Here is a 21,488-nt window from a genome sequence, read left to right on the forward strand (position 1 = left end):
CATGTTCATAATACGAAAGAATTACGTATTTCAATGCCACATATCGATTTCCAATCATTAACATGTTACCAAACAATCTCAGCAATCAAACCGTTCTTTATCATGATTCTAGGTTCCGATAGAATAAATCACAACCTAATCATGATACTAGTACTTGCAACTAAACTGGTACGCGTACGTACCTTGTAACGGAGAATTTTCGTTGTCTTAACCAAACGTTCTGCTTATAAAATTGGGACCTAAACGATTAAGTAAGTACTTCAGTGTTACGTCCTTGATAATATTATCAACTAATACGTAACTAACTATAACAACTTAGTAATTCGAAGTACAACGATAGATAATCTCATTGTTTATTAACTTCCTTTTCTTTTCTACTCTATTGAGTTTAACGTCTTTTAAGAGTCAATGTTAGTGAGCCAAACTGATTTTGGTTAGTTTAATAATCTAATACCTTTACCAAGTCCATTCAAGTCTTATGTCCAATACCCCTAAAATCAGGTTCGAATAGCAAAGGTCAATATACTTTCCATCTAAAATCAGTAAACTACTTTCTTTACTTTTTACCTTACTTAATTAAAACACCTTAAATCAGATTTACAACTTAAATCAGATTAATAACTTAAACTAATTATACAACTTAATTAATTACTAACTTGCTCAAATTACAAATTAATTACTTACAACTTAAATTAATATATAAAAACGGAATATACAATATTAAACTAATATAATATAATATACATATTAGGTTTTTTTATACCGCTAGACTCGTCGGCGCCAAACTCCAGCAATGAAATTCCGGCAGCCCACGCTCGCCACACAGCCACACCCGTTTGCGATGCTGCTTCGCACGCCACACTCGAGGTCTCGCCCTCGCACACACCGACGCACAGCACTCGCGTCGCACAGTGATGTTCGTCGCTCGACCCACCGCGACCACAGCACACTCGCACAACCTCCTTGCGACTTCGCACTGCAGCGGCGCATAGATTCACTCGCTCGCACAACCCTTGTCGCGAACGCTCGAATTCGCTCGCACAACCCTCGAATCGCTCGCACAACACACCCACCTCTCTCGCACGTCTCGCACACCACCGCGTCACAGTCCGATGCTCACGCACTCGCTCGCACGCCAGCTTCGTCGGTTAGCCTCGGACTCCCTCGCTCGCAGCACACGACGACGCACAAAGCACCCGACCACCACACACACACAACCCCGACGAGAGAGAAGGACAGAGGAGAGAGAGGACAGCGAGGGAGAGGAGAGAGAATTTGAGAGAGGGAGAGAAAAAGCAGCTGAGAGAGGAGAGAGAGAGAGAGTTAGGGTTCTCTTCTGATTTTTTTATTCTTATTCTCTCTATTTATAGTGTGGCATAACTAGGTCTAATAGGACTCGGTTTGATTTATTAATTCCGAAATTCAACTAAACCGAACTATAATCGAATTACATTAAAGTTGTAAACGTACTCAACTGTATTATTATTATTCTATTATTATTTTTTTGTAAATAATACTAAATACCTTTTAATTATATTCTTTATATTTTCTTAATTATGAATAAATAACTCCAAAAATATGGAGTATTACATAAACACATATAAGGTGTTTTGGATAAGTGAACATTACATTCTGATTTTAGATTAACAACCTAAATTTTTATACTATGTAAATTGAATATAAATTTTCTTACAAATTCGCAATATTATAATAATTTTTGTACAATTGAAGATTGCTTGAAATATGTTTTGAAATAAGTTTCAAATACAATATAGTTTACAACTTATGGAAATTTCTTTTTTTGGATGTAAAAAAATAACTATAAAAATAGCGTATTATATGTGGGAAAATATCAATTATATCTTTGAAAATCATACTTTCAAAAGTTGAGTTCTATAAAGATAAAAATACATATTTATAACTTTTAACCTATAGCATACCATGGTGGGCATTACATGAATGAAATGAAAGCTTGTCAACGACATTACAAAGGTATTATGCAATTCACTAATTATTTTATTCATAGAATATTTATTGTATACATAATTATTCATGTTTGTTTTTCACATATATCTATATGCCAAATCATATTCTTTTCTCCATGAACTTGATTCTACTAAACTAATTGGAAAATCAAGATTCGCGTTTCTAGACTATTTGAGGTCACAAATCATAAAAAAAGGATAAAGTTTGATAAATCTTGACATCGTCGTGATGGATGAAGAGGTATATTTTTTTCTTAAACAATATTTTTGAGTATTAGTAGAGTTTAGTTTTATATTTAATTAATTATTTTTGTGATACCGTCATTATGATCTTTTTTTCACTTTTCCATCATCCATTCTATATGCGTTAGTATTTATGTGCTATTAAAATTAAAGTTGAAGTTGTGGCTCACACTCATGTTTTCTATAATTTTTCTATCATGCATCTATTAAATAAGTACCCTCTACATTCTTCAAGTATCATTGGGGTGTTCTTCATGTTAAAATTGTGTAATCTACGTTAGTCATACTAATTATCGGGATACTATTTAATAATAGATTTAGCTACAATATTTAGTTTAATATTAAAAAATAGGAACATTTGCACAAAACCACCTTAAGTTTTCACTTATTTAGAAACTTCCACCTTTATGTTTTTTTCCCCTAAATTTCCACCTAAACTTTACAAAATCTTTATAAACTCCCACCACTTAACGGATTTTGCCAACTCCGTTAGTGGTGGGACCCACATCAGTTATTTCTTTGTTTTTCCCTCCAAGCAACTCACTTCCCTCATTCATCTCTACAAAAATGTTGTCTGGAACCCAAAAATTTACCCAAATTTCAAGAGAGATGAATGAAAAGAGAGAATGGAAAAAAAAGGGGAGAACTTAAGTGTGGGAAGAGGAAGACGACATCATTTTTGGAGAGATGAGTGAGGGAAGTGAGTTGTTTGGAGGGAAAAACAAAAGAAATAACCGATGTGGGTCCCACTACTAATGGAGTTTGGCAAAACCTGTTAAGTGGTGGGAGTTTATAAAGGTTTTGTAAAGTTTAGGTGGAAATTTAGGAAAAAAAAAACATAAAGGTGGGAATTTCTAAATAAGTGAAAACTTAAGGTGGTTTTGTGCAAATTTTCCTAAAAAATATATAATTTATATATCGCAACAAAAAATCTAGAAATAAGAGTATAATGACAAATAAACTGCAACAATGGGTTTGGACATGGTTTTTAAGGAAATGAAAAAATGGGTAGTTTAGCATAGAGGTACCCCTTTAATTAACAAGTGTAGGTAATAAGTAAATCCTTAACATAATAAAGTAAAAGCAACTTTATGAGGCAATTTGATGACTAACTAATCATGATTTTATTAACATAAAGTAAAAGCAATATTGTCAATTACAGTTTTTACTAAGAGTGGAGTGGTCCATATAGATAAAACTACCCAAAGTGATGATTATTGCAATAGAAAAAGAACATAGGAAGTATGTAAATAAAATGGTGTGAAAAATCTTATTTTACAGCAACACGAAATGAACAATGTTAACAAAAAATTTGCAAAAAAATAATATAAACAAGAATCCGTGCAACACATGGGCTTCAAAACTAGTATAAATATAAGTTCCGAATAGCTCCCACTTATATGTCTCAGCTCAACAGGACTTTTCTCCGAGCTCCAACCATCAACGCTTTCCGTATGACCCCTGAGTGAAGTCCACAAAGAACTGCTACAGTTCCTCCTAAAATAATCAATTTCCAGTGTATGCCTCGCTCTCTACACGAATGAGGATGTAAAGTTTGACTTTGCTCGTTTTCATCAGATGCACCCTCGGAAACGGTATTCTCGTCGAAGGGAATTATTGTAGTCATACTTGCCATTAGAGCACACCTAGAAAGGGTTATGTCAACATTCCGAGCATTTTGGTAGGCTCTCATGCCAGCATGTAATTTCTTAACAGTTCCCCACATTCCATGCCTGACACCTAATTTTGCCACATCTTTAGGGATACCCATGTCCTCATAATGAACAAGATTTACTTCAGAGGCTGTCATATGTCCATCTCCTTTTAGAGAGTTTGCTGCAATTTTACCAGTAAAACTATCAGTATATCTGGATGAGATACTAGCAATAATATCAGCAAAGACTGTACAAGAATGTAGTTATGAGTAAAGTTGGCCGTACTCACCAGGCTTTATCACCCAGCTAGAAAAATAACGCTCTACACGCCTTGGCTTATCACGCTTGGGCAAACTCGAATATGGGATTCCCTATAAAGTTGCATCGAGCAAGCTGATATCATTGATTGAACTCGATTACTTGACAGGATATTGTAGTTGCATTTAGTGATTCAAGTATTATCGATCCGGCCATATAAGATAACACAAAGGATAATAAGGTGAACCGAAAGGTTGCAACAAATTAGGAATTCTTCCAATGTGATTTTGTTCTCTTTCAACATAACTCGCAAATAAGTATCCCCACTATGCTGAGGCTATAGAGGTCTGTATGTGAATTACCTTAAAATTTAACGCACCAGAGCATTGAACAGATATGGACTAAATATACAAGATATCATCAACCCTACACAAGTAGACAACTTTAGAAATATTATGCTCTCATGGGGAAATCACTGAAATCCAAACAACCTTTTCTTATAAATTTTATTTTCCTTTTTGAGAGTAAATCCAAGAGAATGACTCCCTTAGATACCTATTAACTGACATACAGCTTGTTGATAAAGGAGAAACCAATTTTAAAAGTACATTTATGTTCGTGGGATTGACCCCTACTTCCACTAATTACAAGTTTGTAGTCTCAAGAGTATTAATTAGTACACGTTTCAAGTGACAAAATGAAGTCCTTCGACTTGGACGATATATCCATTATATTCCTTGGGGAAGACCTCTCCTTAGCGGACTATGCACTAATGAAAAGCCAGATTGGGATAAATGGGGACCAGTACTGACTAAAGGAAGCAACGCACGCCTTGGGAGCTTAGCTTACCTCTCGACAATAAGAATAAAGGAAAACGAAGTCCATATTTTGAATATTGGTTAGCATCTCTTTGGATTAACACAAATCATTTTCGATGTAGCTATCGGGTTCTCTTCACCTTAAAAATAAGTTTTAGGTTTGATCAGGTCTAATACGGTTAAAATATAAAGTGAAATTAGGGTGATCAAGTCGAATAAGGTCTAATAAATTCAACTGAGATAAGATGGGTGAAGAGAACACATTAAGACTTCTGAAGGCCTTTATTCTACTATATACTATGCAATACTATGTTATTAGTTAAAAAGTAAATTCAATATATCATACCTTCGTGATGCAGTAATATGTTCTTCCAGCCTCCCATATTCTTCGAGCAATAATATATTCTCGGTCACTACAGAAAAAGGGGAACTGCGCATATAAGACATAACTGGAAAGTTTAGACTCTACGGAGGCGGCAGATCTCGGCAATAAAATAATAAACCAAAAAGAAAAAAAGGTAAACACACCTTTTTGATCCAGTGGACGATCATTCTTCCAGTATCTGAACAATCCTCCAATATATTGAAATATGTGAGCATAGGATCCCATTTTGGACGAAATTCATCATCCCAAAAAAAATCTCTCACCAGCTCAGCAGTTGTATCTTCAAACACCGTTCGACTGCGATATATAGTTGGGCCATTCTGATGAACATCAACACTTTCACATTTTTGACATCACAAATTTTACAATGTTCGAGCATCAAAGGGTTAAAAATCAGAAATGACTGTTGATATAAGCTTCGTATCACCAAAACTTTTATCAAGAGGAAGTGTTTCTTATTCAACTCAAAGTCTCATGCTCTTCTGCTTGGGTTCTATCTCTTTCGCACTTATTAGTTTAAGGTGAGTTAGGATCAACATCATGCTCTTCTGTTTGGGTTCTATCTCTTTCGCACTTATCCTTAAATTAGTTTACAGTGGTTAAAATCAACCTCACAGAGTCAAACATATATGTCATGGAAAGTAGAATATAAGTAAGGTTGTTGAATCGTTACAGCAGGGAGGGCTGTTCATTTGAAAGTTCGTGAACTTAGAAACAAAGAAACCCATTAATTTTTGTTAGGGTAGAGGTCATTTGCATCAAAATTTCAAGTTCCTTTTTTTCAAAAAAAATTCAAGGAGTTACTCATCTGCCCTTCGTTGGTGCATGAATGAACCTATAGCTCAAGGAATGTGATGGTGTAAATTTTGGATATAACAGTGAAAATTTCCCAAATTTCAGAAGGTATTCAAAAATTTACTACCATACAATAGTTCCTAGATAACTTAAACATGAAAAGGCCAGCTTTTAGATAATTATTAATTTACATATAGTATTTTCTCCTTACCAACTTACACAATTTCAAAATGGTAAATCTGTAGATAGTTAATGAGATAAATTTGTAAAGCCTTTCTGGCATTTTATCTTTCTAAGCGACGGAACTTGAACTCATTCTAATTCAGCAAGATTTCCAACAGAATTCAGTAGATAAGATTGAAGGGAAACTTAATTGAAGGCACCAAGACAAGAGAGTGATGTATTTAATTTTAGAGATCAGAAACTAGTTTGCAAAAACCGTGAGAATTGATCCGAACACTCACTACTCAACGTAACAAGTAACCAAGATAAACTTAGATCAATTTGATAAAGCAAATTACTACCAATTAATACAAAGGTTCGAATAAGCCGCCAGCAAATACAAGGATTTGTGTTTACCCACTCAAGTAATTAAACTCACTATATTATTCATCAACAAAAACAAAGTTATATATACTACTCGGCTACTAATAATCCTACTAAGCTTAGGACATGATGTATTTAATCTTGTAAGATCAAATACTTGTGCGGAAAACTTGATTGAAATAGTAACAAAACGAAAGATAGTACTTAAACCAATTGATAAAGCAAAGCACCACAATATAGTTTAAGGGTTTAGAAGCATAAAGGCAAAGCCACCAACTTCAAGAGATTGATTAACATCTAGGTTAAACGAAAAGCTCAAACTCAAATTATCATTAACTAAATGAAACAACGTACAACTTAACTATGTAAATGTAATAACAACTCCTAACATGCTTAGGACAACTCCCTTAGTCATACTACTATCAAACTCTAAAACAAGATAAATATCACACACACAAAGCTATTAAAGATATGAAGAGTTCTAACAAGACTAGAACTCAACTAAGCATGCTCATGGCACGCCACATTCATTCCTAACATAACTAGGAATGCTACCATGCACCACCTATGTTGCTTCTTGCCCTAAATTAGTCACCATGCACACGCACACCTTTGTAGCAAAGAAACCAACCAAAGAGCCATGAATTCCATCTAACTCTAATTGAGGAACTTTAGAACCAAGAGCTACTAATTAAGCAACTTGATCATCATCTACTCCTCCCCTTCTTCGAAAGCAATTGTCCTCAAGTGAGCATATTCATCATCATGTAAATAAGGTGACAAATCACCTATATTAATGTATTGTTTTTGATAAATTCACAAAACCCTATATCTAAACTCTTAACTCCTAAGTTTATCTCTCGGATCCTCCTTTGTTTCCTTTTTACTTGCTCCCTTATGACTCAAAGGTCTTAAGGATGAACCACTAATAGCTCATCAAGTAGACAAGCATTACTAATGCTGAACAACCAAGTCGGCTTACAAAGGTGATCATGATGAAATGCTTTTGGGATCATCCTTAACTTTGAAAATGTTATTATTTCTAATAATCTCATTTTTCAATTATTCAAGTACTACCTCCGTTTTTTATTATATGCAACGATTTGACATAAAGTAGAGAGGGAAAATGTCTAATCGTTGCAAATAATAGAAAACGGAGGTAGTATATCGAATTCCAAGTTCGTTGTTAGCCAGATTAGTCAAGATTTGTATGTTTTGACCAGGGAAGAAAAACTCGGCCGTTCCGTTCTAGAACGGGCGCTTTGTAACGGGTTTGAGAGTTGCCGTTCCGAGAAAACCCGTTCTAGAACGATGGAAGGAAATTCACACCAAACTCGGCCGTTCTGCCGTTATGTAACGGATTTGCGGCGTTCTAGAACGGTTTTTTGGCCGCTTTGTGTTAAAACGCGAGGCAAAGAAGGAAAAAGGAGAACAAAAGCATAAATCGGACTAAAATTTCTCGAATTAAATCTTACCAGGCTTCTTCATGCTCTAATTCGACACAAAACCCTCAAGTAATTTCATTTAATTACTTCAAATTGGAGTCTAAAATGGAAACCCTAATTTTTAAACAAACCCTAATTTTTAAACAAACCCTAATATGCGTATGGGAGGAAAATAGTGGCCCCTGCTTCGCCGGTCACGACAGAAAATGCCGGCGATATACCTTTAGATGCTTCTGGCATCGTAGCCGCCGGTAAACGCCGGCCGTTGTTGAAGCAGGTTACTTCTCTTTTATGGATCTGATGATTCTTCTTCTTTTCTCTCTCTTCTTTTTTCTTCTCTTTTTCATTTTATTTTGTGACTGCTAGTCACGTGAGAACTGAGATAAAATATCTCGCTCGTTCTCCACTTCTGTGTCTTCTTTTCTTCCTTTTTTTATTTTTTATTCCCTTTTTCTTTTTTGTCCCCTATTTTTGTTCTCTTTTTCTTTTTATTCCCACACTCTGTCACACCTTTACTATTGCACCCAAAAAACACATGAGTAATTTCCATTAAAAGTACCCCAAATGTTGTATTGATAACAAAACAAAGTTAAAACGCTGCTTATGTGAATTTTTTCACAAAATTCACGCCGTGACGACCGCGAAACGTTCTGTTTGGCCGTTACGGGCCGTTCCCGCGAAAACGCGACCGTTACCGAGAACGCGACCGCGACCGCGTTTTTTTTCCCTGGTTTTGACACAACATAATGTTGTTTGTAACAAGTAAGTTTTCTCGTTGGTAATCGGTCACATCCTATTAATGAAATGCGTTGGATTGGATCCTCTTATATTTTGTTACTCCATATGATTGGGACTTTGGGAAATTCACTTGTTTGGTTTTTATCAATCTAATTGGGTTGTGTTTTGAGTTTAGACTCTGAGTTTAATTTGCTTCACCTAATTCTTTCCAAGGTGTTATCATATTTCTTCTTTTTATGCTTATAGAAACATGCATTTTAGTTGCATATGCAACCTGTGTTAAAAAAACAGATGATGATGTAAATGCAACCATCACTTCCTCATTTAATTTAGGTTGAATTTGTTGTAAAGATTTGGCTCTTCTTGTTGAATTAGAACGGATAAAGAAAAACTGAAAATTTAACCGTAGCTCTCAGGACACACTCAAAGAACAATAGGATCTTGATACAACTAAACAAGACACTCAATTTAGTCTATCAATTCTAAACAACCAAGACACAATCAAGTTGTAATAGGGGGTTTTTGAGACACTTAAAAGAAAGTTTCATAAAGAAACAATTTTATCATTCAACTTCAAATCTGATCTTTTCATTGTATTAAGTTCTCTACATATAAGAATAGGAGAACCAAACAAGAGACTTCACAAACCAAGCCTAAAAACTGTCCAATCAAAATGGTTTTGGAGCATGAGAAGCTCCTTGATTCACGCCCCATTATTAGTATCATCAATGAGCTGTTACAAGGATGTTACAAGCAGCAAAAGATGACCTAATTAGGAAGCTAATTACACGCCTAATCAGTAGATAAACACACGCCAAATCACACTTTAGGAGTAATCTCAAGGTTTATTACAAGCTTAAATAAACAAAACCATAAAACATATGGCCCAAACTGCATATGGGATGACTACATGAACACACCCATACCCAATCATATGCACGCCTAGCAACAGCTCCAAATTGTTTTTAATGAACAACCCATGTAACTATGTAAGGCATGTAGCAAACTCGGGCTTAAGAGCAAATCAATTGTAAGATGATCCAAATCCAATAATTGAAACGATCATCTAATTTCAATATTTTGAGTGGCCTTGTCGCATGTGTATCAGATGCGTATGCAAAGGTAAATTGAATTGGTTATTGAACATATAGGGTTCAAGCTTAAGGCAAGAAATCAAGTGTTAGTAACTTTGCTAACATGGCTCGTGGATGAAGAAGAATTAAAATGGAAGAAAGGCTCGAAGAAATGAGTCCTATGCTCATTAAGACTTGTTAGTTACATAGATTTCTAATTCTGTTAGGAATCATATGTATTTCATTTGCTTTAGAATGCTTTTGCTTGTAAGTTATTACTCTTCTACTTCGAAGAGGTTTTTCTTACTTTAAGCACCATTAGGAGTCTTGTTTAAGCAAAGAGAAAGATATGGAAAGGGTGTGTGTTTGTATGCTTGCGGCCCAAGGTTAGAGGAATGTTCTAACTGGGCGTGCAAGTTGGTGAGTTGTTATATGTTTATCCTTTCTTCTTGTAGTTATCTTGTTTGTTTTCATTTCCTAGTTCAAGTAAGAGTGTTATAACGCCTATTTAAGGCTTTTTCAAACGTTTTATGATAGTAAATTTTGTTAAAACATTGAATCTTAATTATTGTTTATGCATTCTTGCTTAAACATTGTCGAACCATTGAATACTTTTCAGGAGTGATGAGTGTTTAGTGTTAAGCATCTTGATTCCAGGAGTGGTGTTAAAGAGTGTTTAGATTCTTATTTAGAGTTCAGTGGCGATCTTTAAATCAAGAAATATCCTTCTTTAGCTTTCTTGCTCGAGTGAGAGTGATTCTTAGATTGAAGAACATCCAAGATTGGCGTGCAACCTTAATTATTAGGCTTAATTGGCTTAGTAATCATATTAAGTGGTATCAGATTTTCCAGTGGGGTGAGAATAGAAAGGATTCTTCTATTCTATACAAGATATGTGGCAGTGAAACATCAAGATTCATTCTTTTCTTTCAAGATTTGATCAATTCCTTCCAAGATTCAATCTTTTGAATGCAAGGCGTGAGAAGAGACTGTTATAGACTCATCTTGAAGATACATGGCGTGGTTACGGAGTCGAAGTGGAGAAACTAGCAAAGGCTATGCAAGAACTTACTAAGTTCCAGTTTGATTCCCAAATAGGGCACAATGAGACTTCCATTAGTCTCACTAGCAACATGAATAGGCTAGAAAGGAGGATGGATGCAATAGCCTGAGTTCTCCAAAAGAAACTAGATCCAAATAGTGCATCTTTCATGGGAGCACATTCGGATGAGGAAGAACGTGGAGAAAGACCAAACAAAACCTCCTACAATGATGATCGTGGCTTGAAATTGGAGGATTATAGTGGTGATTAGCCCTGACGAGTTGTTGGAGTGGATTAGACAATGGAGAAGGTATGTGACTATAGGGGATTCGACGATAAAAAAGAGGTTTAAGATAGCTTCAATTCAACTCACCAAGTATGTTGATATATGGCTCGAAAGATTGAAGGTTAAGCGTGCTAAGAAGGGCACGGAGAAGCTTAGTAGTTTGTGAGGTTGAGGAGAAACTAAAAGAGAAGTTTTTGCCAAGTGACTATGAGCAAAAGCAATACCCAAAACTCACAACTTTGAGTCAGGACACGCTTAGTGTGCATGAGTATAACATGGAATTCGACAAGTTGTGCCTTGTACGTGACTTGGAGGAGGAGCCTATAAAGATTGCTAGGTACATCAAAGGGTCGTCTGATTGCAACGAAGGTAGAGGTTTCCACATACAGCAACTTTCATGATGTGACGAAGTTGGCATCGAGATTCGAGGATCATGAGAAAGCGAACAAGCCTAAGTTCTCTTATGGAAGCAAGTTTGGAACAAACACCTCGAAACCTTCTTCTTCCTTTCATTCTTATTCAAAGGGTGTTGATGGAGGAAAGGAAAGTACATCCAAGGAGGAGAAAAAGGGGGAAAGTCGAAAGTTTTTGTGCCAAAGGAGAAGTTTGAAGAGATGAGAAAGTGTTTCAAGTGCCAAGGACGTGGGCACATAGCTAGTAATTGTGCTACAAGGAAGGCTCTCACGATGAAGCAATACTTGTCATTGCATGAAGAAGAGGAACTTATGAGTTTGTTCTGAGGAGATGCATATAATAGATTAGATGAGGAGGAAGAAGACGCCTTTGATGAGGATGATTTGAAGCTAAGAAGGGTAGTTAGACGTGTAGTTCATGTAGATCACACTCCTAACAAGGAGCAAAGAGAGAACCTGTTTCATACCAGGTGTAAAGTGAGCGAGAATACATAAAATTTATCATTGATAGTGGATCATGTACGAATGAAGTGTCGTCTGATGTAGTGTCAAAGCTTAATTTGGCTATGAGAGATAACCCAAAGCCATACAAGCTTAGTTTGTTGGATGATAGCACTGGAATGAGAGTAAAGAAGCAAGCTTTGATTGCATTTTCCATCGGGAGTTATAGGGATGAGTTAGGGTGTGATATGTTACCTATGAGTGTGTGACATCTCTTGCTTGGGAGGCCATGGCAGTATGATAGGAAGGTGATCCATGAAGGGGACTTCAATGTCTATTTTGTGATGGTTAGTACAAAGAGAGTATGGTTGCATCCTTTGGCTCCTAGTCCAGTGGCGCCAAAGGAAGTAGCAAAGAAGACTAATCGCTTCCTTTCATCCAAGGAGTTTGAGAAAGAAGTGGAGTTACAAGGCTATGGCTATGCTTTGTTTGTGAGACATGCAGCTACGAGCAATAAGATACCTAGTAACGAAAGACTAGAAGCCTTGATGAGGGAATACGGAGATGTTTTTGAGGAGGAATCACCACAAGGGCTACTACCTTTGAGGGGGATTGAACATTCTATAAACTTGGTTCCTGAAGCTCCTTTGCCAAACAAGCCTGCTTATAGGTGTGAACCCGTAGCATCTAGATAATTGCAACGTTAAATAATGGAGCTAATTGAGAAGGGTTATGTGAGGGAGAGCATGCGTACAGCGTACATGTGTTGTGCGAGCTTTCCTCATTCTAAAGAAAGATGGGACGGAGTGAAGGGGGGAATCATCGGTGAATGTGAGAAGTAGTGGACTTGGGAGAGTTGGGAGCCTCTCGAATGCTCACCATTTTTGTTATCTTTCATCTTCTTATCAATACAAACCTTCCTCTTCTCTATCTTATTTTTCTCTTTTTTTAGTACCGTGCTTTTATTCTATTAGGAATTTCCCAGAAATCTTATCCCTTTACAGGACTTTGGCTTTCCATACTAAAAACGGCTAAGCAAGACAAAGGTATATGTAAAGACCATTGAAAATTATATAGGAAAGATCTACAAGCAAAAAGAAATTGAAGATGTCATGTCTATGTTGCTTTTAACACAAAATTTTGATGATCTATTAGGAATTTCTTTTTGCTTGTAGATCTTATTACACTTTCTTGAATGAGCTCCACATAATAACCTTTAGTGTCTCTCATTTCCTCTACTATTTACTCATGTCTTCTCCCCTCTCTCACACTAATATCTTTCACAGCTCAGCGAACAACAAATCGTAGTGAGCCACAAAAGGAATTGAATGAGCTGAGCCTAAGACACAATAAGCAAGCTAACATCGAACCACCACTTCAAAAGCCCGTTAAATTGCATAGATTGTTATGGAGGAAAGAATACGGGGTTCTACTCAAACAACTTAACAAATAGTAGATAAAGTGAAAGAACTTAAGGAAAAAAATTACCATAACTACGATAAATAATTTAACAAGAGAATGAAGATTAATGAACCCTTGATTAATGAACATTTTATATTTAGTATTGTGGACATGAACCCATGGATTTCGCATTTGAGCACTTTCAACTAGAGGCCTAGATCTTAATAATCATACCAAAAATATAGGCTCATGGTGGACTCAATTTGTTGAGCTCCTAATTCTTTTCAAGTTTAAAATAGATGGTGTTGGTTTTCTTTCTTCCATCCAGGCAAAGGAAGATAACTTAGGAAGGTACCTTTTCAGGATATTATGGTTCTTACTAACATTATAGTTCTTCTTTAAACAACTTTCTCATCCTCTGAAGTAGCTGATAGTTTATGAATCTCTTCTTCTATGCTATCCAAGTTATGGAAACTCGAAATATAGTAAATTATATTGGGAAAGGTTCCCTTCTACTAGAGATGTCATCAATTAATAGTTCTTGAAAAAAAGATCTACCTCAGGGTCATGACGCCATGCTTGGTATGACATATTTGAAGTCGTGCGTTCCATCATGCTTTGCCAAGAGAATTCTCCGTCCTTTCCCTCAAGAATATGCAAGAGATGTTCTAAGTCATTTTCAGTAACATCATGTTCAGCCTCTGAAGCTTGGCAACTGCAAATTAAGCCAATATGTATGTTATAGATAAACATCCAATTAAGACACTCATCAGAAGCAACAAGGTTGACTTTTAGATGTTAAATTAGACGTTAAAAAACACTTTCACATGGTACTTTTATCATCTAACATTTCAAATCCAAAGCCGCAGTTCCAGCAAGTTCAGCCTAGCCACAATTACAAACAAATATACATCAAGGAAGATGAACATCCAAGTTCGAATCTACATAACACACAGAACCAAGAACAGCACAGACCCATTTGCTTGATTCATAACAAAATTGCAGCAATATGACATTGAGCAGGAATTTTGTACATCAATAGATAATTGAGGAGGGTTTCCTACAACTTTGCTTCTTAAAAAAGAGAAGCTGCAGCAGAGCTAGATTACCAGAGTTTGAAGACCTTTGCATCACCTCAAATGGCACAATTTTTACATCTTTCTCTCTGTCCAAATTCATAAAGCCAGCACCAGAGTAGAAAGAATTGCCGTTTAGTAGTTATATATAGAGACAACTCCTAGCCTCCTATACTCATACTGCAATAGAAGATTCTTTCATTCTTTGCATCTCATATACACATAGGAAGCAGTTAACCACAATACGACTCTCCTCTATATCCTCCTACAAGGCTACAAGATACCATGTCATAATAGACTCGGATATAGAACAAAGCAAAAGACGAGTAAATAAATAAGACCCTCAACAGCAAGTCATCAATCAGGGTGGTTTGGCAAGAATTGGGTTGTTCCTCTCCTACGCTTTGTAGCACATTCAATTAAAAGCTGCCAGATGTTCACTTTGCAACAAAATTAAATGCACAGGAAGTCATTATTCAAATCAGAATCTCAACTTAACAGTGGGATGCCTCAACCATGCAAGTTGTAGGGTAGGCAAATATCTCATCATGTGAAATTTAAGATTCGACTTCTGAGGAAGAAAATATGCCAACCACAAGGTCTAACAAACTGGAAATGATTTGAGCCACCATAATGAGTAATATTGTAAGAAGGTACTTCCCTGTGACTAGATATCTTGTGGCTGCACAAACTGTTAAACATGATGCTATAAAAACTAACGTGTTGATGCAACTGAGTCCTGCCAGCATCGTTCCACGTGACTAGCAAAAAAACTTCCAGGCAAAAGTATGCTCCAGAGTGGCAAGCATGATATTTACATACAAAACATCCCATTTTGAATTCAGACAGCCCCTTCCAAATGCAAGTGCCAACAGCTAAACCAGCCAAACCCAAAATTTTAAAAAACCAACCAAGTAGTGTTTATGTAAGAAATAAAGAAAATGATCCTTTATCACTATTCCCTTCTTGGAGGGCTTTGATTATGAAAAAAAAACTCAAAAATAATTCGTGTAATCTAGCAGATAAGAATGCAGCTGACTTTCAACAATTAGAACAGTCGAATTCTTGCTGACCCCTCTTGATTTCCACGTTTTTTAAGGGACACGAGAAACCCATAATGAATGCTATGGAATAATACAAAAGTTGTTGGCATCAATTTTTCCTATAATGAATGCTATTTTGTTAAGTAAAATACTCATATATTGGTATTGCCCTCAACAACAAACATACAAAGGGCGTCTTAATTTCGTTTAACCCTTAGATCCATTAGACCTGGACAGCAACTCAAAACTAACAAATTTGAACCCACCCCGACCGACCTTTCCGCAGTTCTACCCACAAAGCATAGACTCTAACTTCTAGCAATGGTAATCAAACACAACATCATTCAACACGATCTTCAAGAACATTTTTTTACTAAATTAACAGATTCATTCGACGGGCTTTGCCCAATTCAAAATCGTTCAATACTTTTTTTGTTCAGATTATAAAAAATTAAGCACTTTTCTAAATAAAAAATAAAAGTAGTACTTTTAGTAAATAAAAGTTCTACAATTAATTAATAACTGTGTATTAGAACAAAAACATCAAATGCGATAATAAACCAATAATTAGGTTTGAAAAGTACAAACTACTTGTTTTTAATAAATATACTACTTCCTCCGTTTCAAAATAGATGCTACATTGTCTATTTATGGGTGTTTCAAAATAGATGCAACATTGTTTTTTTCCTTATTTAGTAACTTTTGCCTTACACTTTTACCATTTTACCCTTACTAACTTGTTTTAGGTACATTAATCTACTTCTAATAATCTGATTAATCCTAACCTCTCCACTCACACTCTTTAGTCTTTCCCCACACTTCCTCTTTTTCTCTCTCCTCCATGCTTCCTTCAACATCATCATCTTCCCCAGACCGGAATCCGCCATTTTTACCAACATCATTCTCTCTCTTCTCTCATGCTTCCATCAACATCATCATCTTCCCCAGACTGGAATCCGCCATTTTTACCGACATCATTCTCTCTCTTCTCTCATGCTTCCTTCAACATCATCATCTTCCCCAGACCACCTCATAAAAAAACCCAAAACCCCACCCAAATTACTATCACCATCATCATCTTCTCCAGATTTCACTAAACCTTTCACTTTCTCTCTCCTCCACCCACGCACATGTCTCTTCTTCTTTATCCTCTTTCTTCAACTCCTCCTCTCCTTCTCTCGCCACAATCCACCTTCTCTATCCTCTTCTATAACACCTTTCTCAATCTCCAATTCCTCAAACCCTAATTCCACCCCCAATTCAATTTGCATCTTCGGGAAATTCTTTGTCTACGACCTTCCTAAACAATTTAACTCCGACATTTACAAAAACTGTGATAAATTAAGCCCTTGGGGATCCCGCTGTGAGGCCCTATCAAACTCGGATTCTGGAAGAAACCCACCGGAATTCAAACAATAATCCCGGAGCTTTGAAGACCCTCAGTCACTTCCCCAAACCTGGCGGGCCATTTACATGTGGTCCCCAACTTTTTCTTTTTCCCTCATTTTCACATGGGGACCACTACAATTAATCTACCTAACTTTATACTACTTAAACATGCTTAGGAAATTTTGCCTAGGAGTCCGTTTTAATAACAATGTATCATCTATTTTGAAACGGATGAAGTATTAATTTTCTGCTGTGTATTACCATCAAAAATTATTCTGAACAAAAAGTGTTTTCCCGAACTGTTCTGATTCAGGCAATTTTTCTTTGTTGGACAAAAACAACAATGAATTTCGGCAAAACATAAAAATTTGAATCAACAAGACCCACCAATAAATCAGATAAAATCAAAAGTTAAAAAACACACACACAAACTTACTCAGAAAAATCGTCGGTTCCTAACTGAGGCAGCGATGATGATGATTGTGAAGAGGAATGCGGTTGTTTGGTATGGCCCATTAAAGACGGCCAGATAGTTGGAAGAGCAGTGAAGGCAGAAAGAGCAGTAAAAGCGAGCCACAAACGACGAGCACCGAAACCGGGTGGAGCAGGCCAGAAGAAACTGAGTTTGCTTTGAAGGCCAAGAAATATTAGACCAGTCCAACGAGGTCGCCATGACCAGCCGATCACCAACCCAATCGAAACGGCCAACCATATTGGGACTGTGCAGAGCAAGATGTCGACGAATGTTTCCATGATTGCAGGTTGCTTTAGGAACTCTGTTAGATTGAGGCCGTTTCCGCCCTCCATTGGAACTTAGAACTTAGAAGCGATGATAGATTTGGTTTTGATTTTGGTTTTGGTTTTGGTTTTGGTTTTGGTAGAGGGAATGTCGATGATCGTCCAACTGTAATTGGGGGGGAGAGAGACACGGACGAGGAGGTCAAACGGCACTCGCGCGTGGACAATCTGTGTATCGAATGGTGTTAAAACGGGTTATCGAATGGGTTTTGCGTTGACCCACGTCAAACCGGATTCGATCCGGACGGGTCATGTTTATGCCAGCCAACGCCATGGGTCAAGTGCTGGATGAGCTTGGTCCATACGAGTCGATCACGTTTGAATCATCGAATTGCCTAGTGCCGGACATATTTGAGTCAGTCCATTTACAACTCGATCCATTTTCGAGTTCAAGCGTCCGAAAACAAGTTTTAGTCGTGTTTGTACAGGTCAAATTGTTGAGAATACAATTATAACAATCAATCACAAGTCAACTGATATCAATAGAATTGCTTAATTCACGTTATAATGAGAAAACTTTACAAAAAACAAGAAACTTTACTGTTATAGCCTAAAAATCAACGGCTATGAGTGGGACATGTGGCTCTATCTCGCCCCTACACGTGACCCTTTATTGTTGCAGAAAAGTACATGGCTCGGATGGGTGTAGGGCCTAATGTACACCTTTCTGAATAAAAGGAGTTGTACTAGCTCTCCTTCTGGCCCAATTTGTACTTAGGCCCACCATTTACAAAGGACATCTTTTTAGATTGGATGATGTGTACTCTCCGATCAATGATCGCCACGTACCATAAAACTATTGCTCAGCCAATCAGATGCTCTCAAATTAGGGTGACATCAAGGTACAACAGTCACTTCAAACACTATAAATAGTCCTTGAAATCAGGGAAAATGTATGTTTTTAGGGCAGTGTACTGTTATTCTGACATAAATTCTCTCTCTCTCTCTGTGTGTCTACTTTCTCTATCTAAAAGTTTCCTTTAACTCCTGATACCTGACTTAAGCTTTGAAAGAGGAAATACCACCCAAACCTCCAGGGTGGGTCCCTTTTTGCAGGTCAGAAGGTGGAGCTCAGGTCCAGGCTTTGGATCCAGACATTGTTGCACAAGCCTCTTATTATTGAACCTATTGTTAGGGATAATCGTATTTATTTACGAGTTTAGCACTACTTAACATTTGGCATCATCTGGGGGGGGGGGAGAGACGCAACAATGACTGATTGTCACTCATCTAATGTGGCTAGACACCGGAGTTTTGAGATCCAAGTGGAGGATACGGTGGGTGATGAAAGGCCACCGAGGAGATAGGCCCCCTACTTTCGTCAACCTTTCTGGACGAAGTAGGGAGCCTATCATTCAAGAAACCGCTGAGCGTCCAATGACGGCTGCCCATCTAGAAACTGTCTTAAATGACTTTCAGACCAAGATGACTGCTGTCATGGAGGAGCAAATCAAGAACAACATGTTCTTCCAAGTCAATCCGAACCTAGCTAATGTAGCCCCGCCTAGGGGACAGTCTCAGGAGGGTCCTCCAGGGACAAGTAGGGCTCCTCGGCAGGAAGTGTCCAAGCGGGTGTCAAAAGAAAAGCAGTCGGTGGTCAGTGAGCCACAGAGGAAAATGGATTGGAAGTTGGTGGTCCGACCAGGAGACAATATACCTCCTAATGGTCACAAGATGGAGAAAGATGCTAGGGAGTATTTGGAAGCAAAGAAGGCAACAACCTTGCAACGCTCAGCCTCAAGGTCTACATCGTATATGAGAGATCCTTCATTAAGGGTGCCATCCAAAACGGCAGGAAGGAGTCAAGGACCATCTGTTGTCCAACCAAGACAAGAAAAAATTGTATTGCAATAGTGTATAGGCGTCCAAGCCTAGTTAACACCTCTTCTAATCCTGTGTTAAAGGAATATCCTCGAAAGCACAAACCCACTGAGGGACCTGCGGGAGCACTCAGGATTAACTAGCCGACCCCTTTCTCGGCCAGAATCATGGAGTCTCCTCCGTTCCCAAAGGTTAAGCTACCCATAATAGAACCCTTTGACGGAACTACTGATCCAGACGATCACCTATCAGCATACAAGTATCAGATGTATGTTCAGACAGTCCATGATGCTTACTTGGTGTAAGAATTTTTTAGCTACTTTGAAAGGAGTAGCGCAAAAGTGGTTCAATAACCTTCCTCCTAACTCAGTGAATAATTTCATAGAGCTTAGTATTCTGTTCACTAGTCAATTCGCAGCAAATCGACAGGAACATAAAACTAGCATGCATTTGGGGAAGGTCATCCAAGGACCAAAGGAGGGTTTAAGAAGTTTTGTGAAGAGATTTAACCAAGAAGCATTACAGATCTGAATTTCGGAGTGGCCTTTGAAGCCTTCATAAGGGGTCTAAGGCCAGGAAGCTTTAAATTTGATCTTGTAAAGAAAAAGATCACCACTCTTGCCGAAGTCCTCCGGGAGGCTGAAGCATTCATTCACGCGACAAAAGTATGTGCGGAGGCAAAGCATCCGGAAGTAAAAAAAAAACTGAAGAAGCAGTTCAGCCAAAGAAGAACAATCCAAAGAAAGCTGAAACTTAGGCATTGACTTCAATGACAAACTCATCCAAAAGAAGCAAAAGAAGTGAACCAGCAACATCGGCGGAACCTATAAAATTCAGCAAAGATCAATACTCCATTCTTATGGAGATAAAAGATCAACATGAATTAAAGGCACCAGCTGAAATGAAAATTTCCTAGAAATAGGGATAAGAGCAAATATTGCCACTTTCATAAAGATTATGGTCATGAAACAAATGAATGCAAACATCTGAAGAGAGCTTTGAAACATTTAGCTCCTAAGGGGAAGATGAATTCATATCTACCCCAAGGAGGAAGAGAGTTTCAGAACAAGATGACCATCAGAACCGAAGGAAAGAAAGCGACAGTACTGACGAAGATGTAGTGCTTGTCATATCTGGAGGTTTTGCAGTAGGAGGAACAACCAATCGGGGGTATAAGAATTACCTGAGGGAACTCGGCCAGATCATGCTTACCAATCAAGCAGAGTCTGACCCCTTCCATAAGGTATTCGTCAGTGAGTTGGATCGCGGGAAGATAAGAACTCCCCATGACGACCCTTTGGTTGTGGAGATGAAAATTACAAATCTCAGAGTAAGAACGATTTTGATTGATACTGGGAGTTCGACCGATATCATCAGCGCAGACTGTTTGTCAAGATTGAAGTTTAATGAGAATGACTTAGTCCCCGTCGACCATCCCATAATTGGGTTTCAAGAAGGAGTAATCCACCCTATGGGAACTGTCACCTTACCCGTTAGGGTAGGAGATCCACTAGTACAAAGTTGGTCTTAGGTAACATGTATGAGGTAACACTTTTCAAAATTCAAGTTTGTCGAATATATATGTAACATCTTGGTAACACTTAATTAATATGTAACACTTAATGTAATACATTTTTATAAGTAACAATTTGAAGTAACACTTTTTCAATTGAGTAACATTTTGATGTAACACTTTCAGATAGGGTAACACCTTTAGGTAACACGTAATAACCTTATTTTTTAAAAGTATTTATTAAATGCTAATTATATTTATTAAGTTAATTATGTTTCAAATTTTCTTATTTTATTTGGGTTAGAATGTGAATTTTTATTTGAC

At 37.3% G+C, this 21,488-nt stretch overlaps 1 protein-coding gene across 1 annotated transcript; it reads right to left on the reverse strand.

The window, feature by feature from the left end:
- Nucleotides 1-3,451: 3,451 nt before the first annotated feature.
- On the reverse strand, nt 3,452-18,004 carry LOC104884663 (hypothetical protein). The gene is made up of 6 exons (XM_010669349.4): nt 17,469-18,004; nt 14,083-14,239; nt 5,488-5,664; nt 5,306-5,389; nt 4,173-4,254; nt 3,452-4,064 (listed from the first exon to the last, which is right to left on the reverse strand). The coding sequence occupies exons 1-6, from the start codon at nt 17,837-17,839 to the stop codon at nt 3,634-3,636; spliced, it is 1,302 nt and encodes a 433-aa protein (XP_010667651.2). The 5' UTR covers nt 17,840-18,004; the 3' UTR covers nt 3,452-3,633.
- Nucleotides 18,005-21,488: the final 3,484 nt, after the last annotated feature.

Source organism: Beta vulgaris, chromosome 3 (genome assembly GCF_026745355.1).
Source record: "Beta vulgaris subsp. vulgaris cultivar EL10 chromosome 3, EL10.2, whole genome shotgun sequence".
Lineage (NCBI taxonomy): Eukaryota > Viridiplantae > Streptophyta > Magnoliopsida > Caryophyllales > Amaranthaceae > Beta > Beta vulgaris.

Coding starts and splice junctions, on each gene's coding strand:
- LOC104884663 (XM_010669349.4), bottom strand. CDS start 17,839: ATGGAGGGCGGAAACGGCCTCAATCTAACAGAGTTCCTAAAGCAACCT. Junction 5,390..5,487: donor TCGTCCACTGGATCAAAAAG/GTGTGTTTACCT, acceptor TTATATGCGCAG/TTCCCCTTTTTCTGTAGTGA. Junction 4,255..5,305: donor CATATTACTGCATCACGAAG/GTATGATATATT, acceptor GCAACTTTATAG/GGAATCCCATATTCGAGTTT.